At 38.2% G+C, this 23381-nt stretch overlaps 1 protein-coding gene across 1 annotated transcript; it reads right to left on the bottom strand.

Annotated features, from left to right (window-relative positions):
* Positions 1-8783: 8783 nt before the first annotated feature.
* Positions 8784-20387, bottom strand: rps10 (ribosomal protein S10). The gene is made up of 6 exons (XM_062037546.1): positions 20259-20387; positions 19721-19870; positions 13349-13523; positions 10498-10575; positions 8928-8983; positions 8784-8863 (listed from the first exon to the last, which is right to left on the bottom strand). The coding sequence occupies exons 2-6, from the start codon at positions 19868-19870 to the stop codon at positions 8819-8821; spliced, it is 504 nt and encodes a 167-aa protein (XP_061893530.1). The 5' UTR covers positions 20259-20387; the 3' UTR covers positions 8784-8818.
* Positions 20388-23381: the final 2994 nt, after the last annotated feature.

Here is a 23381-nt window from a genome sequence, read left to right as displayed (position 1 = left end):
CCACAAAGAAATAAAGGCAAAGGACAGACTAAAAAATAAAATTTAAAACAAAAGTAAAATACACATTAAAAAGCAAATACAAAATTACCCTAAGAACAATTTTGTTAGATAAAAAGCAGTTAAAAAAGTTAAAAGTTAAAAACAGTTTAAAGTCTCATGCTGGGTTAAAAGCCAGTGAATAAAAATGGGTTTTAAGAAGGGTCTTAAAAATAGCCAAAGAAGGGGCCTGTCTCACATGAAGTGGAAGATCATTCCAGAGTTTGGGGCCCGCAACAGAGAAGGCTCTGTCCCCCCTGAGCTTACGCTTGGATTTGGGTACCTCCAGGATCAGCTGATCAGCTGACCTGAGGGACCGGGTGGGGGCATAGAGGTGGAGCAGCTCAGAGAGGTAAGGTGGGGCAAGACCATGTAAGGATTTAAAAACAAGTAAGATAATTTTAAAATGGACTCTAAAAGACACAGGCAGCCAGTGGAGGGAGGCTAAAACAGGAGTAATGTGCTCTCTTTTTCTTGTTTGTTAAAAGTCGGGCAGCTGCATTTTGGACCAGATGCAGACGTGAGAGGGAGGACTGACTAATTCCAAAATATAAAGCGTTACAGTAATCCAGCCGAGATGTAATAAAGGCATGGATTACTGTCTCAAACTGTTGCCTAGAAAGAAGGTTTTTAACCTTAGCCAGCTGACGTAAATAAAAAAAGCTGGCTTTCACCACTGTGCCAATCTGACGGTCCAATTTAAAATCACTGTCAATACGAAAACCCAGGTTGGTGATCATGGGCTTAACGTACAAAGCCAAGGGGCCAAAGTCAACAGGGGGAAGCTCACAGGTACCACTAGGTCCAAACACTATTACTTCTGTCTTCTTTTCATTGAAGTTTAAGAAGTTTAGGGCCATCCAGGCCTTGATGTCATCAAGACAAGCAAGTAATGGCTGTATTGAAGAGGCATGGTTTTTCTTTAACGGAAAATACATTTGTGTGTCATCAGCGTAACAATGAAAACAAATACCATGCTTTCTTAGGATTGAGCCCAGGGGAAGTAAATAAATAGAAAAGAGCAGTGGTCCTAAAACTGAGCCCTGTGGGACCCCACATGTTAAGGGAGCAACAGAAGATTCAGAACCAGCAACATTTACAGAGAAGGTCCTGTTAGTCAAATATGACTTCAGCCAACTCGGGGCAGTACCACAGATGCCCACTTGATGTTGTAGGCGGCTAATTAAAATATTATGGTCCACCGTATCAAATGCTGCTGTTAGATCGAGTAAAACTGAAATCACATGATCACTTAAGTCTGTTGCTTGAAAGATGTCATTAAAAACCCTTACTAATGCTGACTCGGTACTATGGAGGGGTTTAAACCCAGACTGAAAGACTTCTAAAATATCAGAGTCCTCTAAAAAAGTGTTTAACTGGGTAAAAACAATCTTCTCCAAGATTTTTGAGAGAAAAGGCAGCTTAGAAATGGGTCTAAAATGGGCTAAAACTGAACTGTCCAGACCAGGTTTCTTTAAAAGTGGTTGAACCACAGCGTGTTTAAAACTGGTAGGAACCACACCAGAAAACAAACTGCTATTTAAAATGTTAAGAACAGGCTGCCCTATACAAGAAATGTAGGAGGGACAGCATCATGGGGGGAACCTGAGGGCTTCATATGATTAGTTAACTCTTGTAACTGCCGGAGAGTCACTTGCTCAAACTGATTAAAAACAGCAGAGTAGTTAAACGGGACAGAAGGGTCAGAGGTCGGAACAGAGATGAGAGCCCTCGTTGTGGCAATCTTATCAATAAAATACTTTAAAAAGGCATTGCACAATTCAGAGGAGGGTTCCAAACATGTAGGCTGAGGGGCATTAAGAACAGAGTCAATGGTTTTGAATAAAACACGAGGGTCAAGACTATTTGAGGCAATAATGTTTGCCAAATGTTCTCTTTTTGCCTCTTTTACTGTGCTCTGATATCGATGCCAACAGTCCTTTAAAATCTGGAGTGACACCTGAAGCTTGTCCTTCTTCCACCTGCGTTCAGCTTTGCGGCACTCACGTCTGATCGCACGGCTGAATACCGGGAGTTTGTCGGGAGAAAATTTCTGCCGGGAGGTTATCGGGAGAGGCGCTGAATACCGGGAGTCTCCCGCTAAAAACTGGAGGGTTGGCAATTATCTATGTTTTCAGATACTTTATTTTGAAGCATTTCTTGACAGTGTCACTTCCGCTTCCTTCCTGTAGGTGTCATTTCCGCTTCCCTTTTGACCATGCTTGCCAACCCTCCCGTTTTTAGCGGGAGAATCCCGGTATTCAGCGCCTCTCCCGACAACCTCCCGGCAGAGATTTTCTCCCGACAAACTCCCGGTATTCAGCCGGAGCTGGAGGCCACGCCCCCTCCAGCTCAATGCGGACCTTGGCGGACATGGCGACGCCGTCGACGAGCAAGATGAAGAAATACGCTTGCAAGTTCCAAAACGAATGGAAACAAGAATTTCAGTTCATCCAGGACAGTTCGAAGGGGAAGGTGTATGTTGCCTGTACATTTTGTAGAACAGACTTCTCCATTGAACACGGTGGCCGAAATGATATACTCATCATGAACTGAGAAGTTAAACAGGGACAATGCTGCCATCTAGTGGATAGCCACCAGAACACTGAAATTCAAGTATTTATTTTATTTATAATGTATAATAAAATATATATATATATATATATATATATATATATATATATATATATATATATATATATATATATATATATATATATATATATATATCAATCAATCAATCAATGTTTATTTATATAGCCCTAAATCACAAGTGTCTCAAAGGGCTGCACAAGCCACAACGACATCCTCGGTACAGAGCCCACATACGGGCAAGGAAAAACTCACCCCAGTGGGACGTCGGTGAATGACTATGAGAAACCTTGGAGAGGACCGCATATGTGGGTAACCCCCCACCCCCTCTAGGGGAGACCGAAAGCAATGGATGTCGAGTGGGTCTGACATAATATTGTGAAAGTCCAGTCCACAGTGGATCCAACACATCAGCGAGAGTCCAGTCCATAGCGGGGCCAGCAGGAAACCATCCCGAGCGGAGACGGGTCAGCAGCGCAGAGATGTCCCCAACCGATGCACAGGCTAGTGGTCCACCCGGAGTCCCGACTCTGGACAGCCAGCACTTCATCCATGGCCACCGGACCTATGCAACTCCCCCTCGCAAGGGACAGGGGAGAAGAGGAGAGAAGAAAAGAAACGGCAGATCAACTGGTCTAAAAAAGGGGGGTCTATATAAAGGCTAGATTATACAAATTAGTTTTAAGATGGGACTTAAATGCTTCTACTGAGGTAGCATCTCTAACTGATACCGGGAGGGCATTCCAGAGTACTGGAGCCCGAATAGAAAACGCTCTATAGCCCGCATACTTTTTTTTTACTCTGGGAATCACTAATAAGCCGGAGTTCTTTGAACGCAGATTTCTTGTCGGGACATATGGTACAATACAATCGGCGAGATAGGCTGGAGCTAAACCGTGTAGTATTTTATACGTAAGTAGTAAAACCTTAAAGTCGCATCTTAAGTGCACAGGAAGCCAGTGCAGGTGAGCCAGTATAGGCGTAATATGATCAAACTTTCTTGTTTTTGTCAAAAGTCTTGCAGCCGCATTTTGTACCAACTGTAATCTTTTAATGGGAGACCCGAAAATAATACGTTACAGTAATCTAGACGAGACGTAACGAACGCATGAATAATGATCTCAGCGTCGCTAGTGGACAAGATGGAACGAATTTTAGCGATATTACGGAGATGAAAGAAGGCCGTTTTAGTAACACTCTTAATGTGTGACTCAAACGAGAGAGTTGGGTGGAAGATAATACCCAGATTCTTTACCGAGTCGCCTTGTGTAATTGTTTGGTTGTCAAATGTTAAGGTGGTATTATTAAATAGATGTCGGTGTCTAGCAGGACCGATAATCAGCATTTCCGTTTTCTTAGCGTTGAGTTGCAAAAAGTTAGCGGACATCCATTGTTTAATTTCGTTAAGACACGCCTCCAGCTGACTACAATCCGGCGTGTTGGTCAGCTTTAGAGGCATGTAGAGTTGGGTGTCATCAGCATAACAGTGAAAGCTAACACCGTACTTGCGTATGATGTCACCCAGCGGCAGCATGTAAATACTAAAGAGTGCAGGGCCAAGAACCGAACCCTGGGGAACTCCGCACGTTACCTTGACATAGTCCGAGGTCACATTGTTATGGGAGACGCACTGCATCCTGTCAGTAAGATAAGAGTTAAACCAAGACAAGGCTAAGTCTGACATACCAATACGTGTTTTGATACGCTCTAATAAAATATTATGATCGACGGTATCGAAAGCGGCGCTACGATCAAAAAGCAGCAACATAGATGACACATCAGAATCCATCGTTAGCAATAGATCATTAGTCATTTTTGCGAGGGCTGTCTCCGTAGAGTGATTTGCCCTGAAACCGGATTGAAAAGGTTCACAGAGATTGTTAGTCACTAAGTGTTCATTTAGCTGCTGTGCAACAATTTTTTTCGAGAATTTTGGAAATAAACGGAAGGTGGGACACCGGCCGGTAGTTTACCATGAGATCAGGATCGAGGTTAGGTCTTTTGAGCAGAGGATGAATAACCGCTTTTTTGAATGCTAGGGGAACAGTGCCGGAGGAAAGTGATAAGTTTATAATATTTAACACTGATGGACCTAATAATACAAACAGTTCCTTGATAAGTTTCCCAGGAAGTGGGTCAAGTAAACATGTTGTTTGTTTTGTTCCATTTACACGCTGTAATAATTCCTCTAATGTTATTTCATCAAAAATAGAGAGACTATTTTGGAGGGCAGTGTCCGTCGTATATACAGTCGTATTTGTGTTAATAGAACCCAGTTGTAGCTGGGATGCGTTGTCTTTAATCTCCTTTCTAATGAGTTCAATTTTCTTATTAAAGAAATTCATAAAATCATCTGCCGAGTGGGTGGAGCTACTGGGTTGAGTCCCTTGTTGGGTTAGCGATGCTACTGTACTAAACAGAAATTTAGGATCGTTTTTGTTGAGGCGGATGAGATTGGAGTAATATTCAGCTTTAGCTAAGGTAAGCATGCGTTTATAAGTTATTAAACTATCACTCCATGCTTGATGGAAAACCTCAAGTTTAGTCGCACGCCATTTGCGTTCCAGTTTTCTACATGATAATTTATGAGCTCTAATTTCTTCTGTAAACCATGGGGTGCGCCTTTTATGGGCTCTTTTTTGCTTTAGCGGTGCTATACTATCAATAATTTCGCGCAAGGCATCGTCAAAGTTGTTAGTGAGGTTATCAATAGAGCCGACATAATTTGGGAATGGTGCCATTACCGAAGGCAGTAGGTCAGCAAGAGTCATCTTTGTGGCAGCATTAATGTTGCGGCCGCTATAGCAGTTATTATTATTATTAGCTTGTTGACAATGAGTCAAAACTTCAAATTTTATAAGGTAATGATCGGACATTACTTTAGTATATGGAAGTATCATAACTTTGGAGGTGGTGACACCCCTGACAAGCACTAGATCTATTGTATTACCGTTGCGATGCGTGGGTTCATGTATTATTTGTGTAAGACCACAGCTATCAATTATGGTTTGGAGCGCCACGCACTGAGGGTCCGATGGGGTATTCATATGGATATTAAAGTCCCCCATTATGATTATATTGTCGGCGTGCGTCACTAGATCAGTAACGAACTCTGAGAATTCACTGATAAAGTCCGAATAGGGCCCAGGGGGGCGGTAGATAACAGCCAGGTCGAGAGGTAGCGGTGTGACAGACCTCATAGTAAGCACCTCAAACGATTTATATTTATTATTTAGGTTAGGGGTAAGGTTGAAATGTTCATTATATATTAGTGCGACACCCCCTCCCCTTTTAAGAGGACGGGCAACATGCGCATTCGTATAGTTAGGAGATGCCTCATTGAGCGCAAAAAATTTGTCTGGTTTGAGCCAGGTCTCGGCTAGACCAATGACGTTAAGATTGTTGTCTCTAATGACCTCATTAACTAATAACGCCTTGGGAGACAATGATCTTATGTTTAAAAAGCCCATATTATAGGTATTGGGCTGTTTTGACGAGTTTTTGTTAAGATTATCCGTAGTAGCAATATTCACAATGTTGCGTTTATTATGCGTAGTGCACTTTAAATAGTTTCGACCATATCTAGGAATTGATATGACGGGAATTTTCTGATTGTTTGCTTGGTGCTGCAATAGACTGGACATATCATAATTTGCCACCTCAGTAGAATGCATGTCCACCTCTGACACAGACACAACAGAAAAAGCATTATGTGAATTGTGTATTATTCTAAGAGAATTGCTATGCGTACATGGATTATCCAGCCTGGCGCTGGCTAGTTGTAGCTTAACTGACTCCTCACCCGGACTAACAGACATTGTAATTGCCTGTGACCGGCTTGCTCTAGTCTAGTCAGTCAAGTGAGATTTAAATAGTAGTCTATGTTTCTAGACAGGATGATGGCGCCTTCCTGGTTAGGGTGAAGGCCGTCTCTCATCAGCAAGCCTGGTTTGCCCCAGAAAGTGGCCCAGTTATCAAAAAACGTTAGTCCCTGTTGCCTACAGATTATAGACAGCCACTTGTTAAGCGAGACTAATCTGCTATATCTCTCATCATTGCCTCTCGCAGGCAGGGGGCCAGAGACAATTACTCAATGCCTGGACATCTTTCTGGCGAGATTACAAGTCCTGGCTATGTTTCTCTTTGTAATCTCTGACTGTCTCATTCTAGTGTCATTGGAGCCAACGTGTACAACTATATTCGCATAACTAGTGGTGCGATTAGCCTGTCGTACGTGTTTACTAGGCCTGTTGCGAGTTAGCTCCCTAAGATTAGCTTCAATGTCAGGTGCTCTGGCCCCGGGGATACACTTTATTGTGGCTGGTTTGCTAAGCTTTATGTTTCGGGTGATGGAGTCCCCTATGACTAAGGTGTGGTGCCCGGTAGACTGGGGTGTAGGACTAGCTAAAGAGCTAAATCTATTATGCGTCTCAACCGGTACACCGTAGTTTGTAGGCCGCTTAGGACTGCTACAAGCTGGGCTAGTTAGCTCGCTACAGCTAACGCTAGCAGATGTGTCCGCAACATCTAAAGTTACGACATTACTCTGCTCTAACTGGCGGACACGGCCCTCTAGCAGAGCCAACCTCTCTGTGAGTATGGTGCAAGACGCGCAGGAAGCCATTACTTACGGTGTTTTCTGTCACAGAGTGAAGTTCCTGCTGTCCTCAGGGAAGTGGTCGCGGTCTGCGGGAGTAGCTTCCTACTTACCTTCTCCGCGCTAGCTTAGCAGCTAGCTAGCTGAGGAAAGGGTGGTGGGACAGAGATCGGGTGATTTGCAAGTTAAATAGTACCACTAAATATGTTTGAGAAGTGATAAAGAAAGCTGTAGAACAATTAAAAGCACACAGATAGAGCGATACTTAGCCTTTTTCACAACAGCGAACAGACGGCGAGCAGTCACGCACGGTGAACCGTGAACATATATATATATATGAAATACTCGAGTTGGTGAATTCTAGCTGTAAATAACCACGCCCCCCCCCCCTACCAAGCCCCACCCCCTACCCCCCACCTCCCGATATTGGAGGTCTCAAGGTTGTCAAGTATGCTTTTGACGCGTGTGTGAATGTGTGCTAACTTGTTTCTCTGCTACATTTAATCGGTGCTCGAGTCTTAGAGATGCGAGTATGTTGATGATTATATAACTCATTTAGTTTAATAGACATCACTGTTTGTGTAACCTTGTGACACGTTAGTTAACTATTTGGTTAGTTAACTGGCTGGTTAGTTAGGTTCCTGTCCTGCACACGAATGGATGACCACGCCCTTTCTCCCTGGAGCTCATTTGATTGGTCGCTGCAAAGTCCTTTCTTCTTCTGCTGCTGCTCTCGCTGATTAGTCATGCAGTGTTAGTGCGCCACTTTTGCCCCCATCGGTGGCTGAGGTAATGTCTTGTTGATGACAGCATGCTGAAGGTGAAGATGTGATGAAAAGGTGACGTCACACTGCCAGCAGCCAGGAAGATCCACTTATAGTGGCAGGTTAGACATGATATTAATAGTGGCAGGTTAGACATATTAGTGTACTGCACCTGAGTGTATAAACTAGTGCACTGCACCTCAGTGTGTAAACCAGTGTACAGCACCTCAGTGTATAAACTAGTGTACTGCTCCTGAGTGTATAAACTAGTGTACTGCACATCAGTGTATAAACTAGTGTACTGCACCTCAGTGTGTAAACTAGTGTACTGCGCCTGAGTGTATAAACTAGTGTACTGCACCTCAGTGTATAAAGTAGTGTACTGCACCTCAGTGTATAAACTAGTGTACTGCACATCAGTGTATAAACTAGTGTACTGCACCTCAGTGTATAAACTAGTGCACTGCACCTCAGTGTGTAAACTAGTGTACTGCACCTCAGTGTGTAAACTAGTGTACTGCACTTCAGTGTATAAACTAGTGTACTGCACCTCAGTGTATAAACTAGTGTACTGCACATCAGTGTATAAACTAGTGTACTGCATATCAGTGTATAAACTAGTGTACTGCACCTCAGTGTATAAGCTAGTGTACTACACCTCAGTGGTGTTGAGGTGAGAGGACCAGTCAGTACCAGTGAGTGAGGCAAGTGTTCAACATACTTTCTTCACATTGCATTTGCTATATTGAATTAAAGTGGTATTGTGACAAAAATGAATGAAAAGAAGAAGAGTAAATGGTTTGTATTTTCTTTTATTGTAGAGAAAAGATTACTGAGGCTGCTGTCCTCCTCTGCCACGACCAAATCCTCCTCTCTGCAACAAGAAACAACATTAAAAAGAGTAGAAGGAGAAGTTCTTCTTCTTACACTCTACTTACAAAACTGAACTCTGCAGCTGCTCCTGCACCCGCTTCTGCCTTCTTGTCCACGCCCGCTACACACACACATGTATACAATATGATCATTAGTAGACTAGATGTATACAATATGATCATTAGTAGACTAGATGTATACAATATGATCATCAGTAGACTAGATGTATACAATATGATCATCAGTAGACTAGATGTATACAATATGATCATTGGTAGACTAGATGTATATAATATAGTAGTAGTAGACTACATGTATATAATATAGTAGTAGTAGACTACATGTATATAATATAGTAGTAGTAGACTACATGTATATGATATAGTAGTAGGAGACTAGATGTATATAATATAGTAGGAGACTAAGTGTATATAATATGATCATTAATGGTATGAGACTAGATCAGGGGTCACCCACGCGGTGCCCGTGGGCACCAGGTAGCCCGTAAGGACCAGATGAGTAGCCCGCTGGCCTGTTCTAAAAATAGCTCAAATAGCAGCACTTACCAGTGAGCTGCCTCTATTTTTTCAATTTTATTTATTTACTAGCAAGCTGGTCTCGCTTTGCTCGACATTTTTAATTCTAAGAGAGACAAGACTCAAATAGAATTTGAAAATCCAAGAAAATATTTTAAAGACTAACTGACAAAGAAACAGATAACAGATTTGGTGTCCAGCTCAAAGTGTGACATGATTTATTTAAAAATTTGAGATTTGACTTTTGTATTTTACATGAGTTATTTGTACAAACATGGTGCAAAGTAATTCATGATTTGTTAACATTTTTTAGTGGCTAGCTAGTTAAAATGGGATATTGTGATTTCACAAGACTGTCTTAGAAGTGATCATTTGAAAATGTTCAATTTGAAAAATGTGCACTTAGAGAAAATATAAAAATAAAGTGTTGCATATTGATATTTATCGGTTTCTATATATATTTATTGTGAGAAATCATTAAGATGATCAGTGTTTCCACAAAGATAAATATCATTAATTATTAATAATAACAGAGTTAAAGGTAGATTGAGCAAATTGGCTAATTCTGGCAATTTATTTAAGTGTGTATCAAACTGGTAGCCCTTCGCATTAATCAGTACCCAAGAAGTAGCTCTTTGTTTCAAAAAGGTTGGTGACCCCTGGACTAGATGTATATAATATGATCATTAGTAGTAGGAGACTAGATGTATATAATATAGTAGTAGGAGACTAATAGATGTATATAATATAGTAGTAGGAGACTAATAGATGTATATAATATAGTAGTAGGAGACTAGATGTATATAATATAGTAGTAGGAGACTAGATGTATATAATATAGTAGTAGGAGACGAATAGATGTATATAATAATAATAAATGATGTATATAATAATAAATGATGTATGTATATAATAATCATAAATTATGTATGTATAGAATAATAATAAATGATGTATATAATAATCAATTATGTATGTATATAATAATAATAAATGATGTATGTATAGAATAATAATAAATCATGTATATATATTAAATGATGTATGTATATAATAATAATAAATGATGTATAGAATAATAATAAATTATATAACATACGTGGAGCAGCAGATCTCCTGTAGGCATCTCTGTCAGACTCTCCACGGTTGAGGCGTGCTGGTCTGTCTCCTTCCATCCCTGTCACACACACTTATTATTACACTTTAATCCCGGTCACACACACTTATTACACTTTAATCCCTGTCACACACACTTATTACACTTTAATCCCTGTCACACACACTTATTACACTTTCACACACATGTTGTCATGCAACTTTATTTTGAAAGTATAAGAATGTTTCAAAACAAAGGCAGGACTTTTTCAACCATTGAACTTGTCACTAAATCAGTGTTAGAAGTCACATGTCACATTTAGTTCAGGAATACAACTATTTACACCTTACAAATGTTCCTTACATGTACACTATTTATTGATCACAGTAACGTTGTTACTTTCGGCGGTAAATAGTAATCTAACGCGTTATTTTTTATATTCAGTAACTCAGTTACCGTTACTACATCATGCATTGCAGTTTCAGCTAGAAACTGAGAGGATCTGAGTGTGTTTTATTGGAGAGCTGCAGAAGAGGCGCGCTGCTCTGTGTGTGGGGCGGGGGGGGCGTGTCCGTGTTTACTAACAAGATATGGCAGAGCCAAACCAGAGTTTCTTAACATGGAGATATTCTCACTACTTTTCTTTTGTCGACCACAAAGAAAATAACATTTTAGTTAAATGTAAGTTGTCTTGGATCAAAGATCCTATCCTAGCAATTCATATCTACTGAAACAGCTACAAAAGCAACATGCTTAGACGAAGCTAGTAAAAAGAGACACACTTCACCTACTAAGCAACAGCGGCTGGATTTTAACGAGGCACTGCTAGCCAGGATAACATTGATAGAGCCATTGCAGCACTGAAGGTACACACTCTGTCAATTCTCTTATATACTCTTTCATTCTAGACTTCTAGAGTGTTTGATTATCACATCATTCTAAATGTATAGACTATAAAGTTCACAAACATAAAGAGGGATCCTAGTGGGCCAGGTCAATCGTTCCTTTACTCTAAACTAAAACTGGGGAAATGTGTAGTGTTCTGGGCTTCAGACATGATTTTATTTCAGGAAAAAACGCCTGGTTAGGCTTTGTGTATGTAGTTTGTGCCTTCCTTGCTTTACAGCTATGTTGTTATTATGCTGTTTGTTACTTATGTATGTTATGTTGCAGCTATTTAAAATACTTTTGTCAATTTGTTCTGGCCTGAAATAAATTGGCCCTTTGTAACATATCTTTGTCTTTGTGTGTTGTATGTAGACCACACTGCTTAGCAGAGTTCAGTGATGCAAATGCATGTCAAGTTGATCAACACATTGTATTATCCAGTGCAATAACAGTACTGAAATGAAGGCCAAACGGCATTAAAGGGGGCCTTAAAAAAATATATAAGTAACTAAATAGTTACTTTTCACAGTAACTCATTACTTTTTGGTGTAAGTAACTGAGTTAGTAACTTTTGAAATAAAATAACTAGTAACTGGTTTTCAGTAATTAACCCAACACTGATTACAACTGAGTACCAGAGCAGCCCACATGAACCTCAGCTGAGAAACATTTTTGCTGGTCCTCTAGGGAGCGATTGCAGCCCTATGGTAATAAAGATAGATGTATTGTGTTGAACTATTCCTCATCCTCCAGTGTCACAGTTTGTCACCATGGAGATGAGATTGCTGACTTAGATCTTATTGTAGTGAGGATGCTACAGTGCATTGAGGACAAGGTCGGTAGCCATCTTTAAAAGTCTGCAATTGTGTGTGCAGCATTTTGTCTTGTTTGCACTCAGGCTGCAACTAACCATTATTTCCATAGTTGATCAGTCAAAGATTATCCTAACGATTAGTAAGATAATAAAACGCACATATTTAATGGCTCTAAGTTATCCATCGACTTCTAAATGCAGCTTAAGTTATTTTGTGCTTACTAACAACAAAGATGATTAATTGATTCATAAATATTTATTTACACTAACTGTGCTGCTCATTCAGATGTTGCATACATTTAAATGATTATTCATATGTTTCCATGAAAATAAAAGGAACAGCCAAGTGCTAAAAAACAGTTGAAATAGTAGCAAAGAAAACAAAACAAAATCTAACTTCCTGTAAAAGAAAATCATTTAGTGAGGTTTAAAATCTGCACACTGACATATTGATTAACTATTGGCAGTGTTAGCACTCTAATAGACTGAATGTGTAGAATTTTATATTTAAGTAATTATTAAAATGTTGGCTATTTAATAGATTGTATGTTTAATCCTTTGATATCTCCACATTGTGTGTACACATTTTTTCGGCATTGCAAATTGAGGCTGCTTTAAAACATACTTGAATTGATGAAGACAAAATTTAGTTGGTTGACTTTGGCTAAAATTATAGTTTTCTTAAGTTATTTTTCACACAACTTGGTTTGACTCTTATTAGCTAGCTAGCAAGGTAGCAGCTATCTCTCTTAGCGAGGTTGAGATGACATCATGTCTTCAAATGCTGGCGTATCACACATGTAGTGACATAAAAACAAGGTCCACGTTGAGCAAAGTATTAGGTTTTAACGAGAATAAGAATACATGTTTTCACACTTTACATGTTAGCACTGGCCATGTTTTTGCGAGTGACGATGCTGACCCACTTCCTCAGGGAAAAACACGAGTGAGGACATCACGACTATTGTCGACAAATAATTGTTACAGTCTTAGTTTGCAGTCTGACTTTGGTAAGGGAGCTACAATAAAACTAAATAGATTTAGGTGTGAATGGAGTCACTGACAATGCATGAATCAATTTCAAATGAGTCTATGTTGACTTCACAGCATGGATGTGTTCTCTACCCATAATTCAAGCAACAAAGCACTCACCCTTGGGCCGGGGCCTGGCGGTCTCAGGGCGGGTCTGGCGACGCAGAGTAGCGGGCACGATCTCTGAGGGAAGGTGGAGGAAGTCTCTCAGGTACTGGATTCCCTCGTTGGTGAGGGACCAGTAGAAGTGACGCCAGGCAAACTGCTCCTTGACATAGCCGCAAGACTTCAGGGACTGCAGGCAAAAACCTCATTAAAGTTCATTTCTTGGAGTTAAGTATCAAAAGAGGAAAATTGGGGGGGGGAAAGAACATTTCTATCAGCACAAAGTTCTAACACGCAAAAAATGTAGAAAATCAAGACTATATTTCCTGCTATTAGGTGAATTTCTACACTATTTTATTTGAGATCTATTTTCATATACCAACCTTTTTGACACGTAATGTAGCACACAGAGTTTACTACATCATTTACTCACATTATCACTGAAAATATAAAATACTTTAACATGCATGAAAGAAGTCAGAAAACGTGTCCCATTTTGGCAACTTTACCCGAGTGCCCGCAGCTGAGGCCAGCGTTCAACATATTTTGTTTGGATCCCATTTTTTGTATATTTAAAAAAAAACGCAGAAGTGATATTTTGATGCAAAAATTAAGGTTTAAAAACACTGATTTCATGTTAAAACAAAAAACATGTCTTCGTCTATTGGCAATCATTTTTGGGTGAAAATGTATTATGAGCCCAGGACTAAATGTGGCATTTAAACATTAGTAACTATATATTCACAGCAACTGTGTGGATGTATCTATTATGTCTGTATAACACATGAGTAGGCCTGCAACAATTAATCAATTTATATTCCTTAGATTCAACTACATCCATCTGTGCTCGGCAAGTTAGCCTTCTTAAAGATAAGTATCCATGCAACATCGTTTTAAAAGGGAATGTATGGATTTGATTGACATTAGAAAAAAGGAAACATTGAATTTAATAACAGATGACTTTGTATGAAGTTTAACTTTGTTGCATCATCTCCATCAGCCAACTAAACAAGAATGGCGGATAGCTTCAGTGGCCAAGAAGTCGCAACAAGACAATATCATAAATTCCAACACAACAACTTTCAGCTACAGCACGATTCCAAAAGCCACTACAAATACAAACGCTGCAACACAATAATATAAAACCGCAACACAACTTTAAGCCACAATGGAGCAAGTTATGGTGACTTCCTGAACATATTCAATAATACTAATGCACTAAGTAAAGTAAGTCATTCATGACTGAAGAAATGGTCACTTTACTTACTTTTCCAACTGTGTTTATTACACCCTTTTCAACTTTGTCTCAGGAAGTCTGTGAGTCGCCCAAACTTGTCCTCTGTCACTTCCGTTTTGTCTTTACATTATATATTTTATGCACTCTTTTTTTTCTGCTACCATAATGTTTATTAAAATGAGTAGTGGCAGGTCAAACCACTGCTCATTTAACTCAAACAGATGTTGGTTACACTTTGTTTTTTTTACATTACTTAATTTTGTACTCGTGTTATTTATGTCTAAAAACAATAAAAGTAGCAAGTGAATCGGTTTCATTCAACCTGAAGAGATGTTGGTTGCATTATATTTTTTATATCATTCCTGTATTATTTTGTCAAAAAGGCAGAAGTAGCAGGGAAATTAAAATGTTGGTTACTGTAGTGTTATTGAAAAGTTTTTGAATAATGAAAATGTGAGCAGTCAGAGTCGCCCAAACTTTTCAGCTGTCACTTCCGTTTCATCCTTATATCGCATTTGTTGTGACTTTTTTCTGCTACCCTAATGTTTAGTAAAATGAGTAGTAGCAGGTCAAACCACTGCTGCTCATTTAACCCAAACAGATGTTGGTTACACTTTGTTTATTACATTAATTTAGCTTGCACTTGTGTTATTTATATGTCTAAAAACAGCAAAAGTAGCAAGCAAATCCTTTAATTCAACCCAAAGAGATGTTGGTTGCATTTTATTTGTGATATGAATACTGTATTTATTTATTAAAGCAGCAGTAGCAGGTAAGTCTACTGTAATAATGTTGGTTACTGTACTGTTATTGAAAAGTTTTTGAATACTAACAATGTGAGCAGAAAATGTTTCCTCTTGGTAATTTATGCTAAATTGTTGGTTGAATTTTATTCAAATAAGAAATGAATGCATTGTTCATTAATTGTTTGTATCCGTACTTCATTTATATATAATTCCCTGACAAGAAATAACAGGAACATAGAAAAATTCACCTGGAGTGTCCAGCATCCAATATTTATTTCACGCTCATACTAGTTACGGTAATTTTATTTTTCTTTGCTAAAAAGTTACTGAATTGATTTGAACTCGAATTGTTATGATCGTATTGCCCTAAAAAAAAAAAATCGTCCCAGAATCGTGTCGCCAACCACAAATTCTGAATCGAATCGTTACACCCTTCGGAACGATCTATCATGATTGTATAACAAATTAGGGGTGGAGGAGTTTATGACATGTTATGATTGTGTCAGATACTACATGATATTTATACTTTTGTTATAAGACTATACTTTTGTTATAAGACTAACAAACAGGAAAGTAGTTTGGTTAATGCATAAAAGGAGCAAAATACTGTAAATATGACATGTTATGATTGTGTCAGACACTACATGACATATATACTTTTGTTATAAGACTAACATAAAAAATCAGGAAAGTAGTTTGGGTAATGCTTAAAAGGAGCAAAATACTGTAATAATGACATGTTATGATTGTGTCAGATACTACATTACGTACTGTAATATTATTTAGCTCATTCACGTAAGAGACTAGACGTATAAGATTTCATGGGATTTAGCGATTAGGAGTGACAGATTGTTTGGTAAACGTATAGCATGTTCTATATGTTATAGTTATTTGAATGACTCTTACCATTATATGTTACGGTAACATACCAGGCACGTTCTCAGTTGGTTATTTATGCCTCATATAACGTACACTTATTCAGCCTGTTGTTCACTATTCTTTATTTATGTTATATTGCCTTTCAAATGTCTATTCTTGGTGTTGGGTTTTATCAAATAAATTTCCCCCAAAAATGAGACTTATACTCCAGTGCGACTTATATGTTTTTTTTCCTTCTTTATTATGCATTTTCGGCCGGTGCGACTTATACTCCGGAGCGACTTATACTCCGAAAAATACGGTACATTACTTATATACTTTGTTATAACACTGTAACAAACAAACGGGAAAGTAGTTTGGGTAATGCTTAAAAGGAGCAAAATACTGTAAATATGACATGTTATGATTGTGTCAGATACTATAAGACATATATACTTTTGTTATAAGACTAACAAACAGGAAAGTAGTTTGGGTAATGCTTAAACGGCGCAAAATACTGTAAATATGACATGTTATGATTGTATCAGATACTACATGACATACGTTTGTTATAAGACTGTAACATAAACAGGAAAGTAGTTTGGGTAATGCTTAAAAGGAGCAAAATACAGTAAATATCACATGTTATGATTGTGCCAGATACTACATTACGTATATACTTTTGTTATAAGACTGTAACAAACATAAACAGCAAAGTAGTTTGGGTAATGCTTAAAACGAGCAAAATACAGTAAATATCACATGTTATGATTGTGTCAGATACTACATTACATATATACTTTTGTTATAAGACTAACATAAACAAACAGGAAAGTAGTTTGGGTAATGCTTAAACGGCGCAAAATACTGTAAATATGACATGTTACGATTGTATCAGATACTACATGACATACGTTTGTTATAAGACTAACATAAACAAGAAAGTAGTTTGGGTAATGTTTAAACAGAGCAAAATACTGTAAATATGACATGTTACGATTGTATCAGATACTACATGACATACGTTTGTTATAAGACTAACATAAACAAGAAAGTAGTTTGGGTAATGTTTAAACAGAGCAAAATACTGTAAATATGACATGTTACGATTGTATCAGATACTACATTACTAGGGTTGGGTATCGAGTATCGATTGGAACCGGGACTAACTTTCCGATTCTCCCGGAATCGTTCAAAAGTTTAAATTTCGATTCCTATTTTCGATACCCAGTCCGCCGACCGGAAAAAAAAAAAAAAAAGTCAGCCGAACCGGAAGAAGAAGCTGCTGAGCACCAACGAAGAAGTGCCCACCGCCAGAAGTGTTAGCATAGCCGAGCGAGTCAGTCAAGCTCAAGCATGGATAGCAGGCGTCGGCGGTCGAAAGTGTGGCTTCACTTTACAAAAAAAAAATGAAATAACTGCGAAATAACAGAGCTCCATGTCCATCAAGAAACGAGTGGAGAGAGAGCTGCAGATGTACCAGGACGTTCCACCGATACTTATGTCTGACGACCCTGCTGCATGGTGGTGGTCCGGTGGAACCAACAAAAGACTTATAAATGATAAATGGGTTGTACTTGTATAGCGCTTTTCTACCTTCAAGGTACTCAAAGCGCTTTGACAGTATTTCCACATTTACCCATTCACACACACATTCACACACTGATGGCGGGAGCTGCCATGCAAGGCGCTACCAGCACCCATCAGAGGCAAAGGGTGAAGTGTCTTGCCCAAGGACACAACGGACGTGACTAGGAAGGTAGAAGGTGGGAATTGAACCCCAGTAACCAGCAACACTCCGATTGCTGGCACAGCCACTCTACCAACTTCGCCACGCCGTCCCTTATCCTTTGCTGTCAGATCGCGCTTTCTCCTATTTATGCGTTCAAGCTTCTTCCACACCCAGCGAACGTGTATTTTCCACAGCAGGAGACACTATCTGTCCAGAACGCTCACGCATCCTGCCTGAGAAGGCGGATATGGTCATTTTCCTAAACAAGAACTGTCTCTGATTTTATACTGTACCTGCTGCTAATCTGGACTGGGTTTTGCAAGTTGTTTCTTATTGTTTATTTGCTTTTCTGCACCAGGTTAGCCCATCAGTGGGAGCACGGTAACATGTTTAAGTACCTGCAGCATCATACACTTGTGTGTGTAAATGTGTTTTCATGAGGTTTTCAAAAATAAAGCTCTCTTGAGGAAAGTGTACCCCTGGGAAAATGTATTCATAATTTATAATATTTATATTCAAGTTCATAGATTTGATATTTATATTCTAGTTGAAAACAGCCCTGTGAGGAATTTATAGTAAAGTTCATAAAAAGTTAATAGAATTAAAATTGATGGAGAATGTCAGACTATTTCATTCAGAAAGACTGTAGGTTAGCTAGCTCATTTAAAATATTCTAAACTTTTTTTTGACCCTGCCTCTTAAAAGAATCGGAACCGAGAATCGTCAGGAATCGGAATCGAAACAAAGAATTGGAATCGGAATCGTTCGAATTCAAACGATACCCAACCCTATACATTACATACGTTTGTTATAAGACTGTAACATAAACAGGAAAGTAGTTTGGGTAATGTTTAAACGGCGCAAAATACTGTAAATATGACATGTTACGATTGTATCAGATACTACATGACATACGTTTGTTATAAGACTGTAACATAAACAGGAAAGTAGTTTGGGTAATGCTTAAACGGCGCAAAATACTGTAAATATGACATGTTACGATTGTATCAGATACTACATGACATACGTTTGTTATAAGACTAACATAAACAAGAAAGTAGTTGGGGTGATGTTTAAACAGAGCAAAATACTGTAGAGTGGCCGTGCCAGCAATCGGAGGGTTGCTGGTTACTGGGGTTCAATCCCCACCTTCTACCATCTTAGTCACGTACGTTGTGTCCTTGGGCAAGACACTTCACCCTTGCTCCTGATGGCTGCTGGTTAGCGCCTTGCATGGCAGCTCCCGCCATCAGTGTGTGAACGGGTGAATGTGGAAATACTGTCAAAGCGCTTTGAGTACCTTGAAGGTAGAAAAGCACTATACAAGTATAACCCATTTATCATTATCATTATAAATATGACATGTTACGATTGTATCAGATACTACATTACATACATTTGTTATAAGACTGTAACATAAACAGGAAAGTAGTTTGGGTAATGTTTAAACAGAGCAAAATACTGTAAATTTGACATGTTATGATTGTGTCAGATACTACATGACAAATATACTATTGTAATAAGACTAACATAAACCAACAGGAAAGTAATTTGGGTAATGCTTAAAAGGAGCAAAATACTGTAAATATGACATGTTGTTATGCTTGTGTCAGATACTACATTACTTATATAATTTTGTTATAGGACTAACATAAACCAACAGGAAAGTAGTTAGAGTATTAGGGGTGGAGAAGTTTAGTTTCGCTCTAGTGAATAAAAGACGAGCCAGGATCACTATTTGGCATACTGTGGATGAGTTTAGCCCGGTGACTAAAACCGGAGCCAGGATCACTATTTGGCAGACTGTACTTTACCTGCATGGCTTTCATCACATGAAGGTTGGGCACGTTCTTGTCAGCCAGCTCCGGGTGCTTGGCCAGGTGGACATCTTTCTTTGCAACCATGACTCCCTCCTTGAAGAGGAGCTCGTAGATAGCAATGCGATTCTTCTTGGGCATCAGCATCTGTGTGAGTGATAACAACCATAGCACAAACATTAGCGCGGCGGCTAGCATGCTAACTCGATAGCCTACACGCTTGCCTAGAACGCGGCAAAATAAGAAGCATAAACTCCGGCGTTACGACGCAAAGACTCCTCGGTAACTATTTAAATATAACATAGTGTAAACACTTAGCCGGGGTTTGATATACAACGTGAGGGCCCGAATAAGATGGCAGCCACGGACGAACATCCTAAAGCCAGTTTCTAGTCGTAATGTCACCATTTTTGTATCAAATACATCCACGTCTTCCAGCCGAACTATCACACGATTTAAATGTTCGATGTTACTTTGTGTCAGCACTCAAGATGTTAGAGATGTATTTAGATTGCAACGCCGGTCCATTCTTTACCTTTGCACTTGATAGCAGACCGGAGCCGGAAGGAAAGACCGTAGTTGGTCAAGAAGGGTTATTCCCGCCTTAGGAGCCTGTGACGACACTGCGCCCCCTGTTGGTGCGGAGAAAACTGCAGTCTGCCATTAACCCGGTAAGGAACGATCTGTCATGATTGTATAACAAATTAGGGGTGGAGGAGTTTATGACATGTTGTTATGATTGTGTCAGACACTACATGACATATGTACTTTTGATATAAGACTAACATAAACAGGAAAGTAGTTTGGGTAATGCTTAAACGGAGCCAAATTCTGTAAATATGGCATGTTATGATTGTGTTAGATACTACATGACATATATACTTTTGTTATAAGACTGTAACATAAACAAACAGGAACATAGTTTGGGTAATGTATAAAAGGAGCAAAATACTTTAAATATGACATGTTGTTATGATTGTGTCAGATACTACATTACTTATATACTTTTGTTATAAGACTGTAACATTAATACACAGGAAAGTAGTTTGGGTAATGGTTAAAAGGAGCAAAATAATGTCAATATGACATGTTATGATTGAGTTAGATACTATAAGACTAACAAACAAACAAACAAACAAACAGGAAAGTGGTTTGGATAATGCTTAAAGGGAGCAAAATACTGTAAATATGACATGTTGTTATGATTGTGTCAGATGGTCCCCAACCACCGGGCCGCGGCCCGGTACCTGTCCGTGGACCGATTGGTACCGCCGCGGCCGCACAAGAAATTTTTTAAAAAAATAAGTTTTTTTTGTAATTTTTCAATTAAATAAACATAAAAAACACAATATATACATTATATATCAATATAAATCAATACAGTCTGCAGGGATACAGTCCGTAAGCACACATAATTGTATTTTTTTATGACAAAAAAAAAATACAATTTGTCCGTGGGACAAATTTTTAAGCGTTGACCGGTCCGCAAGTACAAAAAGGTTGGAGACCACTGAGATACTACATGACATATATACTTTTGGTATAAGACTGCAACATAAAAAAACAGGAAAGTAGTTTGGGTAATTCATAAAAGGAGCAAAATAATGTAAATATGACATGTTGTTATGATTGTGTCAGATACTACATGACATATATACTTTTGTTATAAGACTGTAACATAAACAAACAGGAACATAGTTTGGGAAATGCTTAAAAGGAGCAAAATACTGTAAATATGACATGTTGTTATGATTGTGTCAGATACTACATTACTTATATACTTTTGTTATAAGACTGTAACACATACACAGGAAAGTAGTCTGGGTAATGCTTAAAATGAGCAAAATACTGTACATATGACATGTTATGATTGTGTTAGATACTACAAGACTAACAAACAAACAAACAGGAAAGTAGTTTGGATAATGCTTAAAGAGAGCAAAATACTGTAAATATGACATGTTATGATTGTGTCAGATACTACATGACGTATACACTACCGTTCAAAAGTTTGGGGTCACATTGAAATGTCCTTATTTTTGAAGGAAAAGCACTGTACTTTTCATTGAAGATAACTTTAAACTAGTCTTAACTTTAAAGAAATACACTCTATACATTGCTAATGTGGTAAATTACTATTCTAGCTGCAAATGTCTGGTTTTTGGTGCAATATCTACATAGGTGTATAGAGGCCCATTTTCAGCAACTATCACTCCAGTGTTCTAATGGTACAATGTGTTTGCTCATTGGCTCAGAAGGCTAATTGATGATTAGAAAACCCTTGTGCAATCATGTTCACACATCTGAAAACAGTTTAGCTCGTTACAGAAGCTACAAAACTGACCTTCCTTTGAGCAGATTGAGTTTCTGGAGCATCACATTTGTGGGGTCAATTAAACGCTCAAAATGGCCAGAAAAAGAGAACTTTCATCTGAAACTCGACAGTCTATTCTTGTTCTTAGAAATGAAGGCTATTCCACAAAATTGTTTGGGTGACCCCAAACTTTTGAACGGTAGTGTATACTTTTGGTATAAGACTGCAACATAAAAAACAGGAAAGTAGTTTGGGTAATGCTTAAAAGGAGCAAAATACTGTAAATATCACACGTTATGATTGTGCCAGATACTACATGACATATATACTTTTGTTGTAAGACTAACAAACAAAGAGGAAAGTAGTTTGGGTAATGCTTAAAAGGAGCGAAATACTGTAAACATGACATGTTGTTATGATTGTGTCAGATACTACATTACTTATATACGTTTGTTATAAGACTGTAACACATACACAGGAAAGTAGTTTGAGTAATGGCTAAAAGGAGCAAAATACTGTAAATATGACATGTTATGATTGTGTAATGCAGTTGAAGAGTGCAGCTGCTGACAGAAGCACATTGTATATATGTTATATAATTTCATAGTTGGTTAGAATAAATAAATACAGTGTATAAATATAAGTTCATATTTATATATAATGTGATTAAAAATATGTTCCCCTCCAATTTACATGGGTTTTGTAAGAAAAAATAAAGTTAACATATACTTGCATGCAATTACCAAAGGAAATACATTTTTAATCACATGATATGTAAATATGAACTTATATTTACATATTGTATTTATTTATTCTAACCAACTATGCAATTATATAACATACATACAATGTGCTTCTGTCAGCAGCTACAAAGAGAAAGTAAAAATACAAAAATTATATAACATATATACAATGTGCTTCTGTCAGCAGCTACAAAGAGAAAGTAAAAATACAACAATAAAAAATACTAATTGACGGAAGACGGAGTAGACTTAAAGACTTTGGCCAGGTGGGTGTGGTAGTTTATAAATGATTAAATGAACCGGAAATAATCAATTTAAAAAAATACAACATAAAGTGGCCAGAAATATTTATATATTAAATAAAGCCAACTAGTGGTAGAAAATGGATGGATGGATGTTTTAGACAAAAAAAATCCTTTAATAACTGTGTTACAAAAAAGATCAGTTATAATAATGCATAATGTTGGATACAGAGAACATACAAACTATTTATTGAAAATAAAAATGACAATAACGTGATGTACAAAGCAAACTAGAACCTGCTAGCCAAGAATGTACAACAATTCTTCTCAACAAAAGAGGAGAAATATAACCTTAGAGG

Source organism: Entelurus aequoreus, linkage group LG26 (genome assembly GCF_033978785.1).
Source record: "Entelurus aequoreus isolate RoL-2023_Sb linkage group LG26, RoL_Eaeq_v1.1, whole genome shotgun sequence".
NCBI classification, from domain to species: Eukaryota; Metazoa; Chordata; class Actinopteri; order Syngnathiformes; family Syngnathidae; genus Entelurus; species Entelurus aequoreus.
Note: the sequence above shows the minus strand (reverse complement) of the source record. Positions and strands in the feature narration are given on the sequence as shown.

What these genes read in the sequence shown, in the direction of transcription:
- rps10 (XM_062037546.1), bottom strand. Translation starts at nt 19,870, where the DNA reads ATGCTGATGCCCAAGAAGAATCGCATTGCTATCTACGAGCTCCTCTTC. An exon ending in CGCCAGGCCCCGGCCCAAGG is followed by an intron (nt 10,576 to 13,348) that starts GTGAGTGCTTTG and finishes TGTGTGTGACAG; the next exon opens with GGATGGAAGGAGACAGACCA. An exon ending in CAGCTGCAGAGTTCAGTTTT is followed by an intron (nt 8,864 to 8,927) that starts GTAAGTAGAGTG and finishes TTCTTGTTGCAG; the next exon opens with AGAGGAGGATTTGGTCGTGG.